Here is a 20407-nt window from a genome sequence, read left to right as displayed (position 1 = left end):
GTAGGCCAGGGTGGAGTCCACGCCCAGCCCGGCCTGTGGCGGTGAGCAGAGGGCCCCTCGCCTTCCACACCTCCGTGTCTCCCCATCTCTGCAAGAGCCAGTGTCGCGAGGAGAAGCTGGCCTGTCCCCTGCCCGTGGGATAACTCCCATCCAGTGGCCTTCTCTACTCTTTCATGGCCAGCGTTAGAGGAAGGAGACGCTGCAGCCGCCCAGAGTGGTCAAGGAAGGCTTCGTGGAAGAGGCCAGCCCCGCGGGCTCCATGCTGGTGCCGGGGAGGCAGGGGCCAAGGGTTATTAATAGGCCTGGCTCAGGGGGCCCAGCGAGGGTGAATGTGATACAGACACCCAGCACCGGGCGGGAGTACCTGACACCGGAAGGGGAGGGGGCCGGGGCCGGGGAGCACCACCTCCCAAAATAGCCAGGACGGAAGCCTATTTAAGTGGCCACCCACCACCAGGCTCACCTCCGCAGGATCGCCCACCAGCCCACTGTCCAGTGCAGGCCCCCACGTCCACTCCCACCCAAGGTGAGTGGCAGCGGCAGAGGACAGTGGGACAGCGAGGGGGACAGTGGGCAGGCACGGCAGCATCTCCCTGCCCCAGAGACCTGGGGGGTGGGTGCCGGGGCTGGGCTGCTGCAGATTCCAGCACCGAGGGCAGAACCCCCGGCTCTCTGCCTGGGTCCTAGGTGAGCCGGGCAAGTCCCTCCCCCTGGCCAGCCGCAGGTCCCCATCTGTCCAACACGAGGGCGGAGCCAGACACCTGTGAACTCTCGTGATGCCACCAGAGGGGCCCCAGAGCCCAGAGGGGCCGGAGGAGCGGGCTTCGAGGATGATGCTCCACCAGGCCTGAGCGGCTGGGAGCGAGGGAGGCAGGAGGAGGGAGGGCGGGCCAGGCTTTCCCCAGGGACAGGTCTGGGGACGTCAGGAGCCTGGGTGTGGCTTGGATGGGGACTCGGCAGTCCTGGGCGCTGGCAGGATCACTAAGGGGGTCACGAACTCCAGGGGGTGGGCCCGGGTGGCCCTCCTCCGCCCCTGCCGGCTGCGCGTCCTTGCACCAGCCACAGGCGCCTTCAGCCTCAGTTTCCCCTTCTCCACAGTCAAGTGTCCTTGGCCCAGAAAACAGATTCCCCAGCGAGGCCCATAAGCGGAGCTGGGAGCTGAATGAAAATAAGCAGCCCGCGGGACGAGGGGCAGGGGCGGCCGCACCGGAGGCAGGGCCAGGGCAGCCGAGGGGCTGGGAGGGCCTCCTGCCATCGGCCGGGAGCTTCAGGTTCCTTGGAAGCCAGCTGGCTGCCTGCGGCCTGAAGGAGCTGACTCACCGGGAGGGGGCAGCTGGAGCCAGCCACTCGTAAGGCTTCCAGGAAGGGCGGCCAGCCAGGGCCCAGCCCAGGGACAGTGTTGACAGTGAGTGTCAGGGAACTTGAGCTACTGGGCAGCTGGGCAGCTGTCCCTGGTCCCCACCACCAAGGGCCACCGCAGTCCCAGCCCTTGCCCACCTGCTGGTACCCTAAGTTGGAGACTCAAGGTCCCACTAACAGGGCGGGGGTGGGGACCACCAGCACCCCCAACCTAACAGAGGGAGAGAGAAGCCCAGAGATGAAGGTCCCCACCCAAGGTCACATGGGGACTTAGTGCAGCCCCAGAACTAGATCCAGGCCCCCGGCTCCCTTCCCAGCACCCACGTCCTCCAGAGGCAGGTGGCTGCTGCCAGGACCTCTGGAGGACCTCAGGCAGATGCAGGTGCTTTCTGGCTGCATAAATATAGGAAGTGTCCCATTTCCCAGGAGGAGGACTTCAAGACCTCGAAACCCACTGGGTGGCTAGGAAGTGTGGTCTGAAGGTGTCACCTGTCCCCCAGGCAAACACCAGCTTCCCGGGAGGTTGCATGGACAAGCCAGGTGGGCTCCATGCCCCCGACCTCCCCAAAGAGGTTTGCGGGGCAGGGGGAGTCTAGGCCCCAGGCCCTGGGGCTGTGGAGACCAGGGAAGCAGTTCATGGAGATCCAGGAAATGCTCTTTGAAAAGTCAAGGTAGCCGGAAAAAAATAAGTAAGTCAGGTTCCGAATGTGCATTCCTGGTCAGGTGTGGGATGCAGCTCCCGCTGAGGGACGGAGCTCCCGCCGAGAGCTTCGGCAGAACTCCTCTGTCCCTGTCCCTGCCACCCCTTACCGTGGGGTGGGTCAGGTTTCCCGGCCTCAGCGGTCAGTTTTTGCAGCATAAATTTGCATCTAGGACAGACAAGAGGTTTGCAGAGGGGTGGAGAGAGAATGTGCGGAGGGGTCCACGGGGTGCAGGATGGACCCTGCATGTCCAATTATCTTCCTCTAAGTGGGATGTGCTCCGAGATGCCCAGATAGAGCGGTGCCTTCTGCATGCCCTTGACGGCAGGCTCACTCTCCAGACCCGGCTGATGGCGTGGGTGCCCCCCAAATTCCTGAGGTCCTGCTTCCCAGGGCGACCTGGCCGCAGCCCCCCAGGATCCACAGCGGTCTGGGCGGGCGCTGCGGGAGCAGGTGGGTGGCGGGGCGGCGGCGCAGCGGGACTGAGCGGCTCCGGCTGCGCGCAGAGCCCGGCGCCCCCTGGCGCGGCGCCAGGCCGGGCGGGCGTGCGCCTGGCGCGCAGCACTGCAGCGCTGGTCATATGAGCAGAAATGATGAGAAAAGCACTTTTTAATCTTTTCGCACTTGCTCTGCCCGCTCAAACAGTTGCAGGATGTCGATGACAGACTTGCTCAGCGCTGAGGACATCAAGAAGGCGATCGGAGCCTTTGCTGGTGAGAGCGCGCTCCCCTCCCCACTCTCCCCTTTCATCCACCACCTTCACCCCTGCGCCCCGCGGGCGGCCGCCGGCCAGTCCTCTGCAGCCTCTACCATACGTCCTGCAGGGCGCTGGCGGGGTCGGGGCGGGTGGTCCTCCGCATTTCCCCAACTCCGCGGCAGGCGGGGACTTGGGCTGCGTGGCGGGGAGGCGGGCTGCCCGGGAAACTTACGGGCGCAGAAGGGCGGACCCGGGACCAAGGGCAAGGACGGGGTCGAAGGAGGGACCTTGGGAGTTCTTGCGCGCATTCGGGTTTTCCTCTTTAAGACCCGCGGAGGGGACCGCAGGCGTGCCCACCTCACTCCATGGGGCCCTTTTCTGGACCCCCATTCTGGGCAAGACTTTTCTTGAAAAAAGGCGCCAGTTGGACAGCGAATGGCCGTACTCCCTCCAGGGGTTCAAAGTCCCTCAACTGGGTCGGTGTCGCCAGGGGCGCTGCGACCTTCCCGCCGGCGCTCACCCCTCGGCGCTCTCTTCCAGCCTGGTGAGGCGGCTCCGGAAAGGTCAGCCCCTCTGCCTGGCCTCTCAGGCCTGACCTTCCCATTCCCCTGTCACCCACGTCGGGAACCCTGGCTGGGAGGACCAGAGACTTTTCCAAGGTCACCTAGCCTGGCAGAAGAGGGACGAGAAATGGGGTGGCCTCCAGATCTGGGTCCCCTACCTTAGAGTGAGGGTGGACAGGCGACTTTCCCTCTGCCAGCTCCGAGCAGAGGCAGAGCGTGGCAGCCCCCCACGAGGTGCAACCCAGCTCCGCACCCCTTCCAGGGGTCCCGAGGATTGGGGGGTGGGGACTCCCAGGTCTATCCTGCTTGGCGCCTTCGCCCTGGGGAGTCACCCTCCCTCCTGGGGCACTGTGAGAGCCACCTGCGTAGCCTTGAGCCAGCGTGTCACCTCTAGGAAGAAGCCAAACGGGGCACTGGTCCCACACACTCACTCATATAATGCACATCACACACACACACCATATCACACCCACACCCCACACACACTCACACACACACATTACACACTATATCACACACACACATATCACACGCACACATATATACTACACACACTCACGCACACACCGCATCACATCCTCACACACACTTACACCCATATAACACACACACATCATACACACCCCACACATGCACACCACACTCACACATATCACATGCTCACACACACTCACTCATACAACACACACACACAACACACACACACCATATCACACCCCACACACACACAACACACACACACCACATCACATCCCCACACACACTCACACTCATATAACACGCTCACATCACACACCCCACGCATGCACACACACACACAGACACCACACACACACTGCCCCTGGAATGAAACTCTGTGACACGCCAGGTCTTCTGGGTACCCCCTCCTCCTCCCACCTCGTGACCTTGGAGGCTCGTCCTCCTCGTGGATCTTCTGCGTGGCCTGAAAAGAAGGCCGCCCCTCCCCCGCCCCAGCACGCACCCCAGGTTCTCTCCAGGTTGGTCCCCGCCGCCCACACCTGGACGCCACCCCCAGGCTCCAGGGAGATGGGTCTCAGGAGGCCCTGGGGGCTTCCCCAGCTGCAGAAGGCGCAGGCTGAGAGGCGAGGCGTGACCTTGGACCGGCACCCTCTCCCCAGCCCTGCCACCTGGCCGCCACACACCCACCCAGCCTCCTCTGCCTCCCCTCTGCCCTCACTCTAACCCACTCCTCCCCCAGCCGTCGATTCCTTTGACCACAAAAAGTTCTTCCAAATGGTGGGTCTGAAGAAGAAGAGTGCGGACGACGTGAAGAAGGTCTTCCACATCCTGGACAAGGACAAGAGCGGCTTCATCGAGGAGGATGAGCTGGGGTAAACAGCCTGTGGCCGGGCGAGGGTGGGTGAGGCCAGGCGAGGCCAAGCGAGGCCTGGCGGGCCTCCTTCCAGCCCCTGGGCCTCCCTCTCCTCCACACCCCTCACGGAGAGCAAGGGCTCAGGCGCAGGCGCCGGGGAGGATGCTTCCCGGCACTGCTGCTTCCGGAAGAGTCAAACCCTCAACTCCAAGTGCAACTAACTAGGTTAAATTATAGCCACTTAATACTGCTAATGGAGTGATGCTACTTAATAATTTAATACCAACGCAGAGGCGGTTTTCCTCCTCGATGGCACTGCGGGCACAGCCGGGGGCTTCATTCCCATTAGCCCTGCATTGATTTCCAGCTGCCAAAGGCACCTTCCGGCCGTGCAGACCCCTCCCCTTCTGGACCAGCCTGTTAGAGCAGTTTCTGGGCCAGCCTTGGGTGCAGAGCCAGCTGTGGGGACTCAGGGGTCCCTGGAGCCAAGCAGACAGAAGGCAATGACTGAGAAAATTTGCCAAACCGGGTCCTGGAAGAGTCTCCCATTTTCCCGCCTCAGCCACCTGGCCCATGTCTTCTGACACAGCTGTGCCATATGTCACTCTGTCCAAGACTGCCTTGGATGGATCCCATCAAAAAGCAGGAAGAGGGTGGAGAGAGAGGGTTCTACTTCAAGAGAACTTCCTCCACTCACCCCGTCTGCCCCACACCATCCCCAAGGCGCTCCTCTGTCTGGGACCGTCTGCCCACTGTGCCCAACGCAGGAGCCAGCCTCCCCTGCCCTCCGGGCATTGCCTTCTCCAGGAAGCTTCCCACACCCCCTCTGCTTCCCCGAGTCTATCCATCCCACCACATCTCTCCTGGAGTCCGTGACCTCCTTCCCATTGATCCAGGTGACCCGGCTTCCAGCCCAGCTCATCAGAGGAGGCATTCAGGAGCCACTACTAAGTAAGGCAGTGCAGGTGCCCCCACAACCTCGGGGTGCACTGAGGCCAGCCTGTCCCCCCGCCCCCGCCACTCACTCACAAAGGCACAGCTGCAGATCAGGCTACCTAGCCGGCCCTCGGCAACATGCCCTCTGCTGGTGGCCTGTCCCAGCCGCCCCTTCCCTGCCTGGATGCCACCCGCCATCCACATGAAGTTCCTCCTGGGTGACCTTGGCCTGAATCCTCCTCATCTGTCTCCCTTTCCTCCTCCAGATTCATCCTAAAAGGCTTCTCCCCAGATGCCAGGGACCTGTCTGCGAAGGAAACCAAGACGCTCCTGGCTGCTGGAGACAAGGATGGGGACGGCAAGATTGGGGTTGACGGTGGGTAGCCGCGGCCTGGGCACACGGTGGATTCTGGGCGTGTGGATGCTGGAAGTTCCAAAGGGGAAGAGGAGATGGGGAAGAAAGGACAACCCACAAGGTCCAGGGGCTCTGTTACACAGGCAAAGAAAAACTGCCGTAGTTTTCTAAAGTCAAGCCCAGTGATCTCTCACGCACTGGGGAATCCAGGAGAAATTGGGGTTTCCCCACTACTTTGCCCAGATTCTGGCCCCTGTGGCTTTGCCTATAGGGCTGGTTGTGTGGCCTGGGCAGTCTCTCCCCTTCTCTGAGCCTGAGGGTCCTATGGGTCATCCAAGGAGATGGGGACAGCTGACCCCTCAGGACCCTCCAGCTCCCATAGACTCGGACCCCAGGGATGGAAATTCCTCGTCTCTTATCCTCTGCAGCATCTTGTCCTGGTGTCCTGTAACCTCCAGCCTCAAGGCACATTTTGGCTTCACTCACATATACCATCCCAGCCTTGTAGGGGAGCCAGGAGAGTCGGCCAGGCAGGAACCAGCCCGAATTAGGAAGTTTGGTTCTCGAACTTAGCTGTCAGCCCAGGTGACTTACTGGCGGGTCACTGTCCCACACCCCATCCACTCAGCGGTACCTGGTATTCCTGGGGACATGTCCCAGCAGTGCTCTCTTCTAGCATCACGTTTTGCAGATGGCCAAACAGATGTTGTAGGTGTTGGTCTAAATCAAAGAGCCAGGACCTGAGGTGGAGCAGGGGTTCAGAACCAGATCTGAATGCGCCTGCTGCCCGCCGCGGGGCTGGTCTTTGTGCCCGTCTAAGAACTGTGTGTAGGTGCCTTGCCAGCCCCCGACCTTGGGGAATTCACATCACTACCCCGGCTTCACCTTCCTCATTACTGAATCGAGGGTAATGAGGGTCTCACAGTGCGGTCCTGAGGCTTAGCTGTTAACAGAGTCGGGTGCAGAGCAGATGCCGCCGGTTGAACTCATTTCAATGGCACTGGGACTAGATCGCACTCGTCCTTGTGTCCCATACCTGTCCCAGGGCAGGTACTGCGTAAGCATGTGTTGCCTGAGTGTGAAGTCCAGGTCCCATTCTGTTCCTCTCTGCCCCTCCCCAGCTGTGACCTTGAACATGCCCCCTGTGCACACCTGGGCCCTTGCTGGGCACGTGGGGTGTGCAAGCTTATCTCTGACCTGCTTGGGAAATTAAGTCACTGCAGACACAAAATGACTTTGAGAAAGGTACAAGAATTCTAAAACGGGTCTAAGTTTATGAAGGTTTGTTTTTGCTGAAACGGGAATGGAGCACCTGGCCAAGGTCAGACGCAGGGAGGACCCCGGCCATCTGCCTCCAGCTGCCCTCCTTGCAGCTGGGAAGGAGAGGGGTGGTTTTCCAGGGACCTGAGCTGATGGTGCTGGGGACTCTGCTCCTTGCACAGGCTCCACCCCAGCCCTGGCTCCCGCCATGAGCCCAGCTCCGACCTCCACGCCTGCCTTCCCTTCCGTTTTGATTTGCAGCCAGGAAGCCCCAGCTCAGAAGCCTTGGGCAGGTCTTCACGGCCGGCTGCTTCCAGGCAACCTAAATGATGAAGAGAAACCAGGGCAGCCCCTCGCCTGGTTCCCTGCCTCCCTCTCCCGCCCGCCACACTCAGGTCTTAAAGGGCCAACTGAACTTTTCCAACAGACATTTGCTGAGCAGCAACTTGGTGCCCAGCCTCAGGGGAGGTGAAGATGAATTAGGCCACTCTACGGCACCTTTCCCTGGCTGGGTGCCCTGAGCAATGGCTCTATGACCCTGAGCCCCAGATTCCTCAGCTATGAACCGCCCAGGATGCCATGGGAGTGTCTAGTGTAGTGTTAAGTGAGTGCTCAATAAACAGCAGCTGGGATACCTTTTTTTTTTTTTTTTTGGTACTGGGATTGAACCTAGGGGTGCTCTACCACTGAGCTATATCCCTGGTCCTTTTCTTTTTCTTTTTTTTTTTTTTTTTTGGTGTCTTTTTTTGAAATTTTGAGACAGGGTCTTGCAAAGTTGCTTAGGACCTCCCTAAATTGGTGAGACTGGCCTTGAACTTGCAATCCTGTAGGCTCAGCCTCCCCAGTTGCTCTGCTGATAGGTGTGCACCACCGTGCCTGGCTGGGAGTCTATTTTCCCTCTGTCTGCACACTGCTCAGGGTTCTATAAACACGTGGTGCTACAGGGTGAGCAACCCTTATCTAAAAGATGTAGGATCAAAAGCATATCAAATTAGAGCTTTTCAGACTTCAGAATATTGGCACAGTCTCATGTTGGGATATTCAAAAAGTTTGGATTTCAGGTTTTTGGATTAGGGATGCTCAGGCTGTGCGAGGCAGAGCAGAGAGGCGCAGGCTGGGCGGGGCCGCTTCGTGTGGGCTTGGAAGCTGTCGGCCGGAACGCCACCGCAGCAGAGGGTCCAGGCATGAGCGGCACCGGCACAGGCGAGGGGTGGTTAGCGCATGCTTAGGGCGGGGTCAGGAGGCGGTTTGCCGGGAGTAAGAACTGTGCACACGGCGTGTGCCCGGCCAGTGCTGGTCTCTGTGCAGGTGCCACCTCCTTTCCCTAGGAGGACAGATGCTGAAAGGGCCATCAGGGAGTCCAAGGCCAGCAAGGGCAGGAGCCAGCGTTCGACACGGTCTGCTGACAGCGTGGGCCACCCGAGGCTGCAGAGCTCCAGTCAGGAGCTCGGGGATGGGGAAGGTGACAGCAGAGGGGCAGAGGAGGAAACAGACCACCTGAGAGTGGGCCATGCAAACACGCCACCGACTGTCCCCCAGACACAAGAGGGCCGTGCGTGCAGGGGACAGGCAGAGCCCTGCAGAGCCGGGAGCTGTCGTGGCTGGCAGGCCGCTGCTCCCCCTAAAGCCCAGGCGGTCGGAGTCGCACCCCAACCTGAGAATGCTCTATTCTGTCCTGGGACCCGGGCAAGTCACAGAGGTCCCTGACCTCGAGGGGGCCTGGCCTTCAAAACCAGCAACAGGACCCTGGCCAACCTCTGGGGTCCCTTCCAGCCCTGGGAGTCCACCAGTTCCCAGCAGAGAATCCTCTGCACAAATGGCCGTGAAGCGCTGTGAGGCTCAGCTGAGTGACCCTAAATGACAGCAGGGGCATCTGACTGTGCGCTTCACGCGTGCACAGTGCTTCTGTCACTGCATCCTCCGAGCCATCCTTGAGGTGGACACTGTCACGATTCCCGTTTTATAGACGCCAGGCTCAGGGGCCACAGCTTTGCCGACTCCCGTGGCCGGGAGAGGAAGATGAAGACCCAAGTCCAGGCGCCCGCGGGCCCCCGCCACCCACTCCATTCATTCCCTCTAAGTCCAGCGAGCACCTCCCACAGCTTGATGGCGCCTATCGGCTTACTGCTGCTTCTGTCCTTCATGAGGACGTCAGCTCCGCAGGGCGGGGACATCATTTCTTCAGTTCCGATCCCAGCACATAGAATAGGGCCTAGCATGTAATGGGAGGACAGGAAGAGTGTGTTAGGTGGGTGGGTGGGTGGGTGGAGGGAGGGATGGATGGATGGATGGATGGATGGATGGATGGATGGATGGGAGGGTGCGTGGATGGAGGGATGGATGGATGGAAGGACAGATGGATGGATGGGAGGGTGGGTGGATGGAGGTATGGATGGATGGGTGGATGGATGGATGGAAGGACAGATGGATGGATGGGAAGGTGGATAGATGGAGGGATGGATGGAAGGACGGATGGATAGATGGGAGGGTGCGTGGATGGAGGGGTGGATGGAAGGATGGATGGATGGATGGAAGGGTGGGTGGATGGAGGGATGGATGGAAGGACGGATGGATGGATGGGAGGATGGGTGGATGGAGGGGTGGATGGAAGGACGGATGGATGGATGGGAAGGTGGATGGATGGAGGGATGGATGGAAGGACGGATGGGTGGATGGGAGGGTGCGTGGATGAAGGGATGGATGGAGGGATGGATGGATGGATGGATGGGTGGATGGGAGGGTGCGTGGATGGAGGGATGGATGGAAGGACGGATGGATGGATGGGAGGGTATGTGGATGAGTGAAAGAGCCCCTGCCCAGCCCTGGGGTTGCAGTGACGAGGAAGCAGAGGCTGTGTGGAGGCAGAGGCTGTCTGCAGGCTGGGGGCTTGCATGCCCCAGGTGCTGAGGGGTTTGGAATCACCTCTGTCCCCGGCTGTCCTTCTAAGGGGAGCACTACTTATCATGTTGTGTAAGATCCCAGGTCGCAGGGAAGGGGAGGACAAAGTTCTAATAATAAGCCTTTCCATTCTCGTCTCTGGGGCAACTACTTCCAGGAAGCTCAAAGACTTTTCTAGATGTGATCGATTGAGTCTCAGCAGCCACCTGAAAGGCTGGTGCCGCGCAAGGCAAGGGGAAGGTTTAAGGCAGAAAAGGAGAGAGAAGCCGGAAGGAGGTGAAAGTGCAGGCAGGCGGCTCCTCAGGGGCCCCTCGCAGTGGATCTCCACCTGCAGTGGCTCAGGCCCCCCAGGACCCCCCGAGCACAGGTAGCCTCGCCCACCTGGCACTTTGTGCCTCTTAGGTGGGCCTGAGCATGGTTTCCGACAAGTTGCCAGGTGGTACAGGCAGTCCAGGTAGCCGCACCAGGAGAGCCACTGCCCGTGGGCGGTCTTGGGAAGGAGGCGCCAGTACTGTCCACTGTTCCCATTTTACAGGTGAGGAAACTGAGGCACAGAGAGGCCACATGACATGCTCAAGGCTACTAAGTAGTAGAGTTGGGACTGAGGCTCAGTGTCCCTCCCTGGGCCTTTGTCCCCAGCCTGGCTCTCTGAAGACCCCCAGACATTGAGGTCAGCACCCAGCCCCTTCCTGGTGGGACTCCTCTCGGGTCCACCTCTTCTTCCTCCTTAGAACCTCACAATGGTTCCCCAGCTCTTTATTACCTGCACAAACAAGGAAACAGGCCCAGGGGAGCAGAGCCCTGGCCACGAAGCATCGAGACCCATTCCAAACTCCAGTTCCAAGTGGCTCTCGCCCCCGAGGCTGCTGAAGATCCACACGCCCCATACTCACTTTCACATGCACACGCCGCCCGAGGTGCGTTTTCCCGTGACCGATTCCAGGCGGGATCCGCTCTCCTGTGCCTTAAGCCTGTTTCCATCCAGGACCATTTACTTCAGTCGCTACAAAACCTAGTCGCGATCATTGCCTGGCCGAGGCAGACCGCCGCTCCTGTGCCTGAAGGTTTTGCCTTTTCTGCTTCCTTTGGGCAAAACCATTCTCCTGTCCTAAGCAGCCTGCTTCATGCGGGACTCGGGTGGGGGCGTTAACTGCCAAACGCGGGGACCAGCCCGGGAGCAGCCACGTGCTTCCTCTTGGGGCATCTGTTCTCCCCTCTGTAAAGTGGGGATAAAAATACCTCTTGCCCAGGCGCGGCGCAGTTAAGGGAATGTTCTGGAAATGATTCCTTTCCTCTGAATCATGTGAATTTTTTTCTGTAAGTCTCCTCAAAAACTTTTTAGAAGCTGCGGAATCCCAGCCTCAACAGAAGCGTGATGGAGTCTAGTGTCTAAGAGGAGTCTAGTGTGCTAGAGGAGCACGGAGACCAGGACACCCTCCCCGCCTCCCTGTGGCTCCAGCCCGCCAGCCCTTCGGGACTGGATCACCAAGCAGGGCAGGATGTATACGCTGGCCAGCGTTTGGCGGCATCTCATGGTGCCATCGCAGCAGTCCCAGGAGGTCTAGGGGACGGAGGATGGTGACCCCCATGGAGAGATGTGGCAACTGAGGCCCAGAGGACGTTGAGTGCCAAAGTCACACAGCAGATCCTTGGCCAAATGGGACCTGGGTCCCTGACTCCGCCTCCCTGCTGGCCCGGGCTGAGCCGAGTCTTTGGAGTTATAAACGGCTCCGGCTCCGCCGCTGAGCAATCTGCTCCTCTATTCCCGGGCGCACTCCGCTGGCTCGGGCCCTTCTGCTGAACTAGATAAGAGGAGCGGGGAGAGGAGGAGGCGCTTACGTAACCGGCCTCCTGGAAAATGGAGCGGCAGTCAGGGCGAAAGATGGTCCCTCCCCGTTCATCCCGCCGCTCCTGCGTCTGAGGGCTGCAGTCAGGACGCGGGGCCCTCAGACTCCACCTCCGAGAGACGCAGTCAGGCACACGCCTCCTGGCTGAGTGACGCAGCCTCAGTTTCCCCGTAAGCAGAATGGGGATAACAGAGCCCGGGAGGACAAACCGGACTCACACACAGGGCAGACGGTTCTGCCTCCTCCCTGCCCTGCCTGGTTTGACCCCAGATGACCTGCCTCCGGGTCCTGCAGGATGGGAACGTGATCTCTGTCTGCAATACCGATGTATGAGAAACCGAGCCCAGGAGCTATTTCGAGGCGAGGTGATAAACCAGGAGGCCGGTCCCTTCATCCTGGTCCTCACGACAGAGGCAGGGAAAGAGCCTTCCAGACGCTGACTCAATGAGTCTCAGTTTCACTTGGGGCTATCAGCATATGCCGGTCCCACCTGTCAATAGCTGCTAAATTTGTCCAGGGCCCACAGCACTCGGGACTGGGGCAGACCTAATTAGGCTGATTTCGGTTTCCTAAGGGAAAGCGAAGAACAGAATCTGCCCATCCTCCTTCAGCTGCCCCCTCCCACCCCATCCCTGGCTTCTCTGTCTCTCTCTGATTGGACGAGGGAGATGTCAGCAAGCCAACCCCAGAGGATCCTGGGGGCGGCCTCAGGCTGCACACGTAGTTCTGTACCCGCATGTCCTGCCCAAGGAAGAGCGTCTGGATCCCTCCGGGAGCACGTCCCTCCTACCTCAACATCAGAATCCACTTAGTGGCCTTCACGCTGTGCCCAGCACTGTGCCGGGCACCTCTGCATCATTACCTGTGGTCCTCACCATCACCCGTGAGGAGTTGGTCTCAGGATCCCCATTGTACAGATGAGGAAACTGAGGACCAGAGGCTGATGGTCCACAGAGGGGCATGCCGGAGGCGGGATTTGAACTCAGTCAGAATAGATGCTCTCGGAAACTTGTGCAGGGTAGCTGGCTGCTGTTTAGGTTTCCCCAGTCCTCTGTTTAGCTCTGCCTGGTCCTTTGTAGTTTCAGGGTTTTTGTGGTAGTTGTCATTTTGAAGCTCCAACCCATATTGACTGTGCTGAGGAGATTCAGGGGGGGGCTAGCTGTGTAAGCCGCCTACTGTGTGACAGGCATCTTTCCATATTTTCTCATCTGTTCTTCCTGATAGCTGTGCAAGTAGCCTATACCCTCTTTACAGATGAGAACACTGAGGCTCAGAGAGGGTCAGTGGTGACCCATGGCCACCCAGCCAGATTGTGATGGAGCAAGATAGCTTCAGAGTTGCTGGAAGGTCACAGACAGGTGCCGTGGAACTGGGGACTGACGGGGTTGCTGGAGAGCAATAGCCACAGGAGCAACGGTGGGGTCACAGGTGGGGCCGACAAAGGTTTGAGGTCTCCTCTTTGCAACCACTTATCTCAGAGTGGCTCAGGTACAGATGCGCCTGGATCACCGCGGCTCCCCGGTGTGTGCTGTGGCCTGGCCGTGACCTGGAGCCTCAGCACGGCTCCTCCCAGCGGCCCCAGGAAGCAGGTAGTCTCGTGAGCGCCATTGTACAGGTGGGGAAACCGAGGCACAGTGAGTGAAGTGTCTAGTCAAAGGTCACAGAGCAACAAACTGGAGCTGGGAGTTGACCCCCGGCCCCTTTGTCCCAAACTCATGTAAGAGTTAGAAGGTCACCTCTGGACCCAGCACCTCACAGATAAGAGAACCCAACCAAGAAGGACGAGGCGCCTTGTCCAGGGACCTAGCGGACGGCAGGACCCACACCGGAACCCGTCCAGGGTGCGGCCGCCAGCTCCGCTGGCCTGGACTCCGCAGGGTCTTTGTGCGTTTGCTCGTTTGTTCTCCAAGGCGAGACCTGGGCTTCTCAACGGAGGCGTTTTGCTAGCTGGAGTTGATTGGCAGGTCCCTGAGCGCTCTACCCTCAGGCAGACACCAAAGGTGCAAGAGGTGGCCCCTGCCCCCAGCTTGTCTGCAAGTGCCCTGTTCAAGGTCCTGCAGGGATAAAATTAGAATCCCGTGCTTCCGGCAAAAAGTCAGAGGGGCACTCGTGACCTCCTGGATGCCTCAGGGTGGCAGAGGGCTGATGGAAGAGGCTTCTGAAGGCTGCATGAGGCCAAAGTGCTTCCCACAGCCAGCCTCCCAATGCCCAGCCTTCACCCCAGGAGACCCTCACTGATGCCCCAGGTCTTCCCCACACCAACACACCAGACCCCACCTCGTGCGGAGGTGATGGCAGGGTTCTGGTGGACCCAGAGGGCCCCCAATGTCCAGCTTGGAGGGTAAGACCCGACCTCCCCTCTTGGCAGTCTCCAGGGGCAGTGTTGGTGACAGGCTCACACCTCCTTCACCTCGAGGCATAGCAGCCCGTGGTCCAGGACAGGGAAGACTGGCTCCCTCCACTCTGCCAGAGGAAATGGCAGATGAAGCTGGACAGAACTCTGGCTTCCACAGGAGCCGGGCCACCAGCCCAGCCAGGAGCAGCCTCTCACACTCAGTTCCTGAGGCCAGAGAACAGGCTGCCACTCTGCATCTTGTTCTCCACCTGACCCAGACACCTCGTCTCTCCAGCCCCTATTTCCCTGTCTGTAAAATGGGAAGCATCTCATGGGACTCTTGTGAGAATTCAATGCAGGAAGACAGTAGTTGTTGAACCTTAGGGACACATAAGCCATCCCACCCATCCACCCACCCATCCACCCATCCATCCATCCATCCACCCATCCATTCATCCACCCATCCACCCATCCATTCATCCACCCATCCACCCACCCACCCACCCATCCACCCATCCACCCACCCATCCACCCATCCATCCAACCACCCATCCACCCATCCACCCACCCATCCACCCATCCACCCACCCATCCACCCATCCACCCACCCATCCATCCACCCATCCATCCACCCATCCACCCATGCATCCACCCATCCATCCACCCATCCATCCACCCACCCATCCACCCATCCACCCATCCACCCACCCATCCACCCATCCACTCACCCATCCACCCATCCACCCATCCACCCATCCACCCACCCATCCATCCACCCATCCACCCATCCATTCATCCACCCATCCACCCATCCACCCACCCATCCACCCATCCACTCACCCATCCACCCATCCACCCATCCACCCACCCATCCACCCATCCAACCACCCATCCACCCACCCATCCATCCACCCATCCACCCATCCATTCATCCACCCATCCACCCATCCATCCATCCACCCATCCATCCACCCATCCATCCACCCATCCACCCACCCACCCATCCACCCATCCACCCATCCATCCACCCACCCACCCATCCACCCATCCACCCACCCATCCACCCATCCACCCATCCACCCACCCATCCACCCACCCACCCACCCATCCACCCACCCATCCACCCATCCATCCACCCATCCATCCACCCATCCACCCATCCATCCACCCATCCATCCACCCATCCACCCACCCACCCATCCACCCATCCACCCATCCACCCACCCATCCACCCATCCACTCACCCATCCACCCATCCACCCATCCACCCACCCATCCACCCATCCATTCATCCACCCATCCACCCATCCACCCACCCATCCACCCATCCACTCACCCATCCACCCATCCACCCATCCACCCACCCATCCACCCATCCATTCATCCACCCATCCACCCACCCATCCACCCATCCACTCACCCATCCACCCATCCACCCATCCACCCACCCATCCACCCATCCACCCACCCATCCACCCATCCACCCATCCATTCATCCACCCATCCACCCATCCATTCATCCACCCATCCATCCACCCATCCATTTACCCATCCACCCACCCACCCATCCACCCATCCACCCATCCATCCACCCACCCACCCACCCACCCATCCACCCATCCACCCACCCACCCACCCATCCACCCATCCACCCACCCATCCACCCATCCACCCATCCACCCACCCATCCACCCATCCATCCACCCACCCATCCACCCATCCACCCACCCATCCACCCATCCATCCACCCACCCATCCACCCATCCATCCATCCACCCACCCATCCATCCACCCATCCACCCACCCATCCACCTATCCATCCATCCACCCATCCACCCACCCATCCACCTATCCATTCATCCACCCATCCACCCATCCACCCACCCATCCACCCATCCACTCACCCATCCACCCATCCACCCATCCACCCACCCATCCACCCATCCATTCATCCACCCATCCACCCACCCATCCACCCATCCACTCACCCATCCACCCATCCACCCATCCACCCACCCATCCACCCATCCACCCACCCATCCACCCATCCACCCATCCATTCATCCACCCATCCACCCATCCATTCATCCACCCATCCATCCACCCATCCATTTACCCATCCACCCACCCACCCATCCACCCATCCACCCATCCATCCACCCACCCACCCACCCACCCATCCACCCATCCACCCACCCACCCACCCATCCACCCATCCACCCACCCATCCACCCATCCACCCATCCACCCACCCATCCACCCATCCATCCACCCACCCATCCACCCATCCACCCACCCATCCACCCATCCATCCACCCACCCATCCACCCATCCATCCATCCACCCACCCATCCATCCACCCATCCACCCACCCATCCACCTATCCATCCATCCACCCATCCACCCATTCACCCACCCATCCACTGATCCACCCATTCACCCACCCATCCACCCACCTACCCACCCTTCCATTCAGCACTCAGTGTCACACCTGCTGTGCCAGGACATTCCAGCCGCAGGGAGAAGGGTGACCCAGGGAGGCAGGCTTCCCTGCCCTCCCGTGGTTTGCTTTCTAGAGGGGGGAGACCAACAAAAATAAGTACTAAATAAGATCATTTCGGAGTGTGCTAAGTGCTGCGAAGTAAATTAAAAAGGGCTAGTGTGACAGAACCGTGGGGTGGTGACATTTGAGCTGGGACACATGCCACTGTATACCAGGTCAAAGTAGGTCAGAAACTCCAGGTTAACGAAGGAGGCCTGAGACTGGATGTAGCGTGACTCCCATCCCCTTTGCGACCGTGGCCGAGCTGCTTAGCTCTTGGGCCTCAGTTTCCCCAGCTGTAAAATGCAGGCCCAGGGGCATCTCCCCGGGTTGTCGTAGGACTCGGAGAAAACGCACGCCAATCACCTCCCAGGCCAGCATCAGCACGTGCCCGCTGCCAGCTATCAAGATGGACTTCTGAGAGAGCCACCGGCCGCCTCCACCCGGGTCCTGAAGGCGCGGAGGGGATGTGGCTGAGGAGAGCGCCTGGCCTGGGGGATCTTTGGCTATGGGTGTCCGTGTTTCCCTGGGGAACCCCTCAACCGGAGAGCCTTGAGCTTTCAGGACTCTTGCGAGGGGATGACCCTCGCTCTCGCCCAGCTTGAGTCCCTGCCCAGGTCACCCGCCTTTCCTGTCCCAGGACAGTCTAGGGACAGGAGGGCATGTGTCCCCCGGCCAGGGTCAGTGCTAGGTCTCGCCCTGGTACGGCAGCTGTGAGTTTGCTTTCCTTTGTTTGGCCTTGGTTTTCACTTTGAAGTCACCCTAGGCTGACAGAACTGCAGCGGCACGGGGCTCGCGCACCCCTCAGCTCCCCAGGTTGACACTTGGTGTCAACATGGCTCTGTGACCAACCCTGGAGCCGCCTCTGCAGGTTTCACATGCACGAAGTCTGGCAGGGGCCACTTCTCTCACGGGGGCCCTTTTTGTGGCCTTTTTGAAGCCATCCCACCAGCTTTTCATTTGTTTCTTGCAAGGAATTCTTACTCCCCTCCCTCTCTCCACGGTGCGGTGCGTGTGTGAGAGATCCGAACCCCAGGAGCCCATTGTCCAGCAAATGGCCAGGTGAGGCCTGGAAGCCCTGACCCTTGACTCCAAACTGTGCCCTCCCCACATCACCACCCTGGCACTGAGCCCCGACCCAGCCCTCCCTGGCAGGCCCGAGACGTGGCGTCCCAGAGACGCACAGTGGAACACGTTGGCGAACCCCTTGTCCTCTCTCATCGCCTGGGGAGAAGAATCCAGAAAAATGGCTGGGTTCTAGCCTCAGTTTCTCACCTGTAGAACAGGCACAGTACTCAGTGGGAGGGTGATGGTCGGAGTCTAGTGAGCTGGTGCACGGAGAGTGTTTAGCGTGGCACTGGCGCGGTGGACGCCCAGGTCCTGTCGGTGCCGGGCTTGCGTGCGGCATGATGCACGAGGCGCAGGTGCCTCGTGTCCACCCCACTGTATTTATTCATTTATTCCCAAGCTCACTCATCCGTCGCCGCCAGTTCTCCAGCGGCAGAACCAGGAGCCCAGAGGAAGCACCCAGCAGTGCCCTGCAGTCCCCTTGGATGGTCCCTCATGAACAGTCCCTCTTGCCTCCTCTGCCTCCGACTCACTGGCTTCTTTTTCTTTTGCAGAATTCTCCACTCTGGTGTCTGAAAGCTAAGAGGCGCTGACTGCCCTGGGTCCTCCACCTCTCTGCTCCCAACACCCCATCTCGGCCCGTCTTGCCCCCTCTTGAGTTTCTGTTCCGTTTATATATGTTATTTTTTACTCCCCCATCCCCTGTGGCTCTCAAATGACACCATTCTTCTGGAAAATGCTGGAGAAACAATAAAGGTTGTACCAATCGGATTCCATCTGCATGGGAGGACCCGGGCCTGGTGGGCCTGGCTCTCCAGGCACCCTTGGGTGGGGAACGTGAGAGAAGGGCGCACCTCCTCTGCATTGGTACTGAGCATGGCACTCCATGTGGCTTATCCCGGGCAACCCTTGGGGCTGCTGCACAGAGGATACGAGCTCCCAGGACACAGGTGTGGGAACTCAGTCTTGGAGCAGGGAAGCTATGTGCTAGGGCCACACAGCTAGGATTCGTGGGTGCTGGGATTGAATGTGGGTCTATGGATGGACGGATGGATGGATGGATGGTGCACGGATGGAGACTGTGTTCACTTGCTATCACTGTGACAAAATACCTGAGAAAATCAGCTTAGAGGAAGAAAGTTTTATTTGGCTCATGCTTTCAGAGGTTTCAGGCCGTGGCCAGTTGGCTCCCTTACTTTAGGCCTCAGTCAAGGTGGAACATCATGGCGGAACAGCTTGGCAGAGGAAAGCTTCTCAGCTCACGGCAGCCAGAAGGGTGAGCGTGTGTGTGCGTATAAAGAGAGAGGGTGTGTGTGCACAGAGAGAGGGTGTGTGTGCACGTAAAATCCATGCTTCGAGGACAGGCCTCCCGCGACCCACTTCCTCCCGCGAGGCCCACCCTTCAGCTCCCCGACCGTCCCCTAACACCATCGGCTGTGAACATGTCGATGGGTGACTCCACGGAGAAGGTCAGAGCCCTTCCGACCCCATCATTTTCCAAGAGCCCCTCTGGGCACTGCTGCACTGGGGGCGGAGCCTTAGACACGTGAGCCTTAGGGAACATTCCAGATCAAATCACAAAGGTTCCCATTAAAAAACTCTTTTTGTTCCAAATAACCAACACCCAACTCAAAGGGACTCAAGCAGAAAGAGGAAGGAGAAGAACAAAGTTGCGACAGCTCAGGTGCCTGGCAGTTCCGCTCTGGGAACGACTCCACCCCGAGACTCAGCAGGACCCGAGCCGAGTCCCTCAGTCTCCAGGCAGGATTTCGTCAGGCAGGGTCCCCTCGGGACATCAAGGTGACCCATCTGCTCAAGGCCTGTGAGCAGCAGGACCACTGAGAAAGGTCCTCTCTCTCCCGGTCACCCTCCCCAAGGCCCCAAATTCAGTCCCATTAAGAGCGGGAGCCGTGCTCCCTGGACACTCCCCTTGCCCAGCCCCTCCTGGGTCCCCATCTGTACAACGCCTGTGCAGGATCGGCCATCGTCACCCCGTGTAGACGAGACCCTAAGGCTGGGGAACTCAAGTGTTGCCCAAACCCCTCAGCACGCCCTTGGTGGAACCAGGACCTCAACCCGTGAAGTCTCCTCCTCCCACGACGGCCTGGGCCAGGTTTGCTTTAGAGTCCACAGTGGAGGAGGGACTGACGCGGCGTCCCTCTCCCACCCACGGGCTGCCACCTGCCCCTTCTCTGGCTTCTGGGGACAGGCATGGACAGGCACTTTCCAGGGTGGTGGTCAGGCAGGGCAAGCAGACCAGGCCAGGAGGGGACAGGGGACCAGGGCTGGGGGCTGATTTTGAATCCCAGCGAGTCCCAAAGCTCACCCCCAGCGCTCAGCCCGGCCCGGGTCTGCCGGGAGGCTGCAGGTGGGCCTCAGGTGGGGAGTGGGATAGGCCTAGCGGAGGTGTGCACCCATGTGCTCCAGCGTGCAAGAGTGTGCATGGGCGTGCAGGCAGGTGTGAGGCGGGCGTGTGCCCCAGACCACTGTCGGGACTCGTGCTCACGTTTTCT

General features: G+C 59.6%; 1 protein-coding gene across 2 annotated transcripts; it reads left to right on the top strand.

Annotated features, from left to right (window-relative positions):
- The first annotated feature begins 433 nt into the window (after positions 1-433).
- On the top strand, positions 434-18665 carry Pvalb (parvalbumin). 2 transcript variants are annotated; one of them, XM_047547873.1, is made up of 5 exons: positions 434-526; positions 2706-2773; positions 4540-4672; positions 5856-5965; positions 18449-18665. In XM_047547873.1, exons 2-5 carry the CDS (start codon positions 2713-2715, stop codon positions 18475-18477), a joined length of 333 nt encoding a protein of 110 aa, XP_047403829.1. In that variant the 5' UTR covers positions 434-526; positions 2706-2712; the 3' UTR covers positions 18478-18665. The 2 variants fall into 2 exon arrangements, with proteins under 2 accessions (XP_047403829.1, XP_047403830.1); XM_047547874.1 differs by lacking the exon at positions 434-526 and adding an exon at positions 2493-2513.
- Positions 18666-20407: the final 1742 nt, after the last annotated feature.

This window comes from Sciurus carolinensis, chromosome 4, assembly GCF_902686445.1.
Source record: "Sciurus carolinensis chromosome 4, mSciCar1.2, whole genome shotgun sequence".
NCBI classification, from domain to species: domain Eukaryota; kingdom Metazoa; phylum Chordata; class Mammalia; order Rodentia; family Sciuridae; genus Sciurus; species Sciurus carolinensis.
Note: the sequence above shows the minus strand (reverse complement) of the source record. Positions and strands in the feature narration are given on the sequence as shown.

Excerpts from the sequence above, each read along its gene's own strand:
- Pvalb (XM_047547873.1), top strand. The coding sequence starts at position 2,713 with ATGTCGATGACAGACTTGCTCAGCGCTGAGGACATCAAGAAGGCGATC. Across the intron at positions 4,673-5,855 it reads ATCGAGGAGGATGAGCTGGG|ATTCATCCTAAAAGGCTTCT; the intron begins GTAAACAGCCTG and ends TTCCTCCTCCAG. Across the intron at positions 5,966-18,448 it reads CGGCAAGATTGGGGTTGACG|AATTCTCCACTCTGGTGTCT; the intron begins GTGGGTAGCCGC and ends TTTCTTTTGCAG.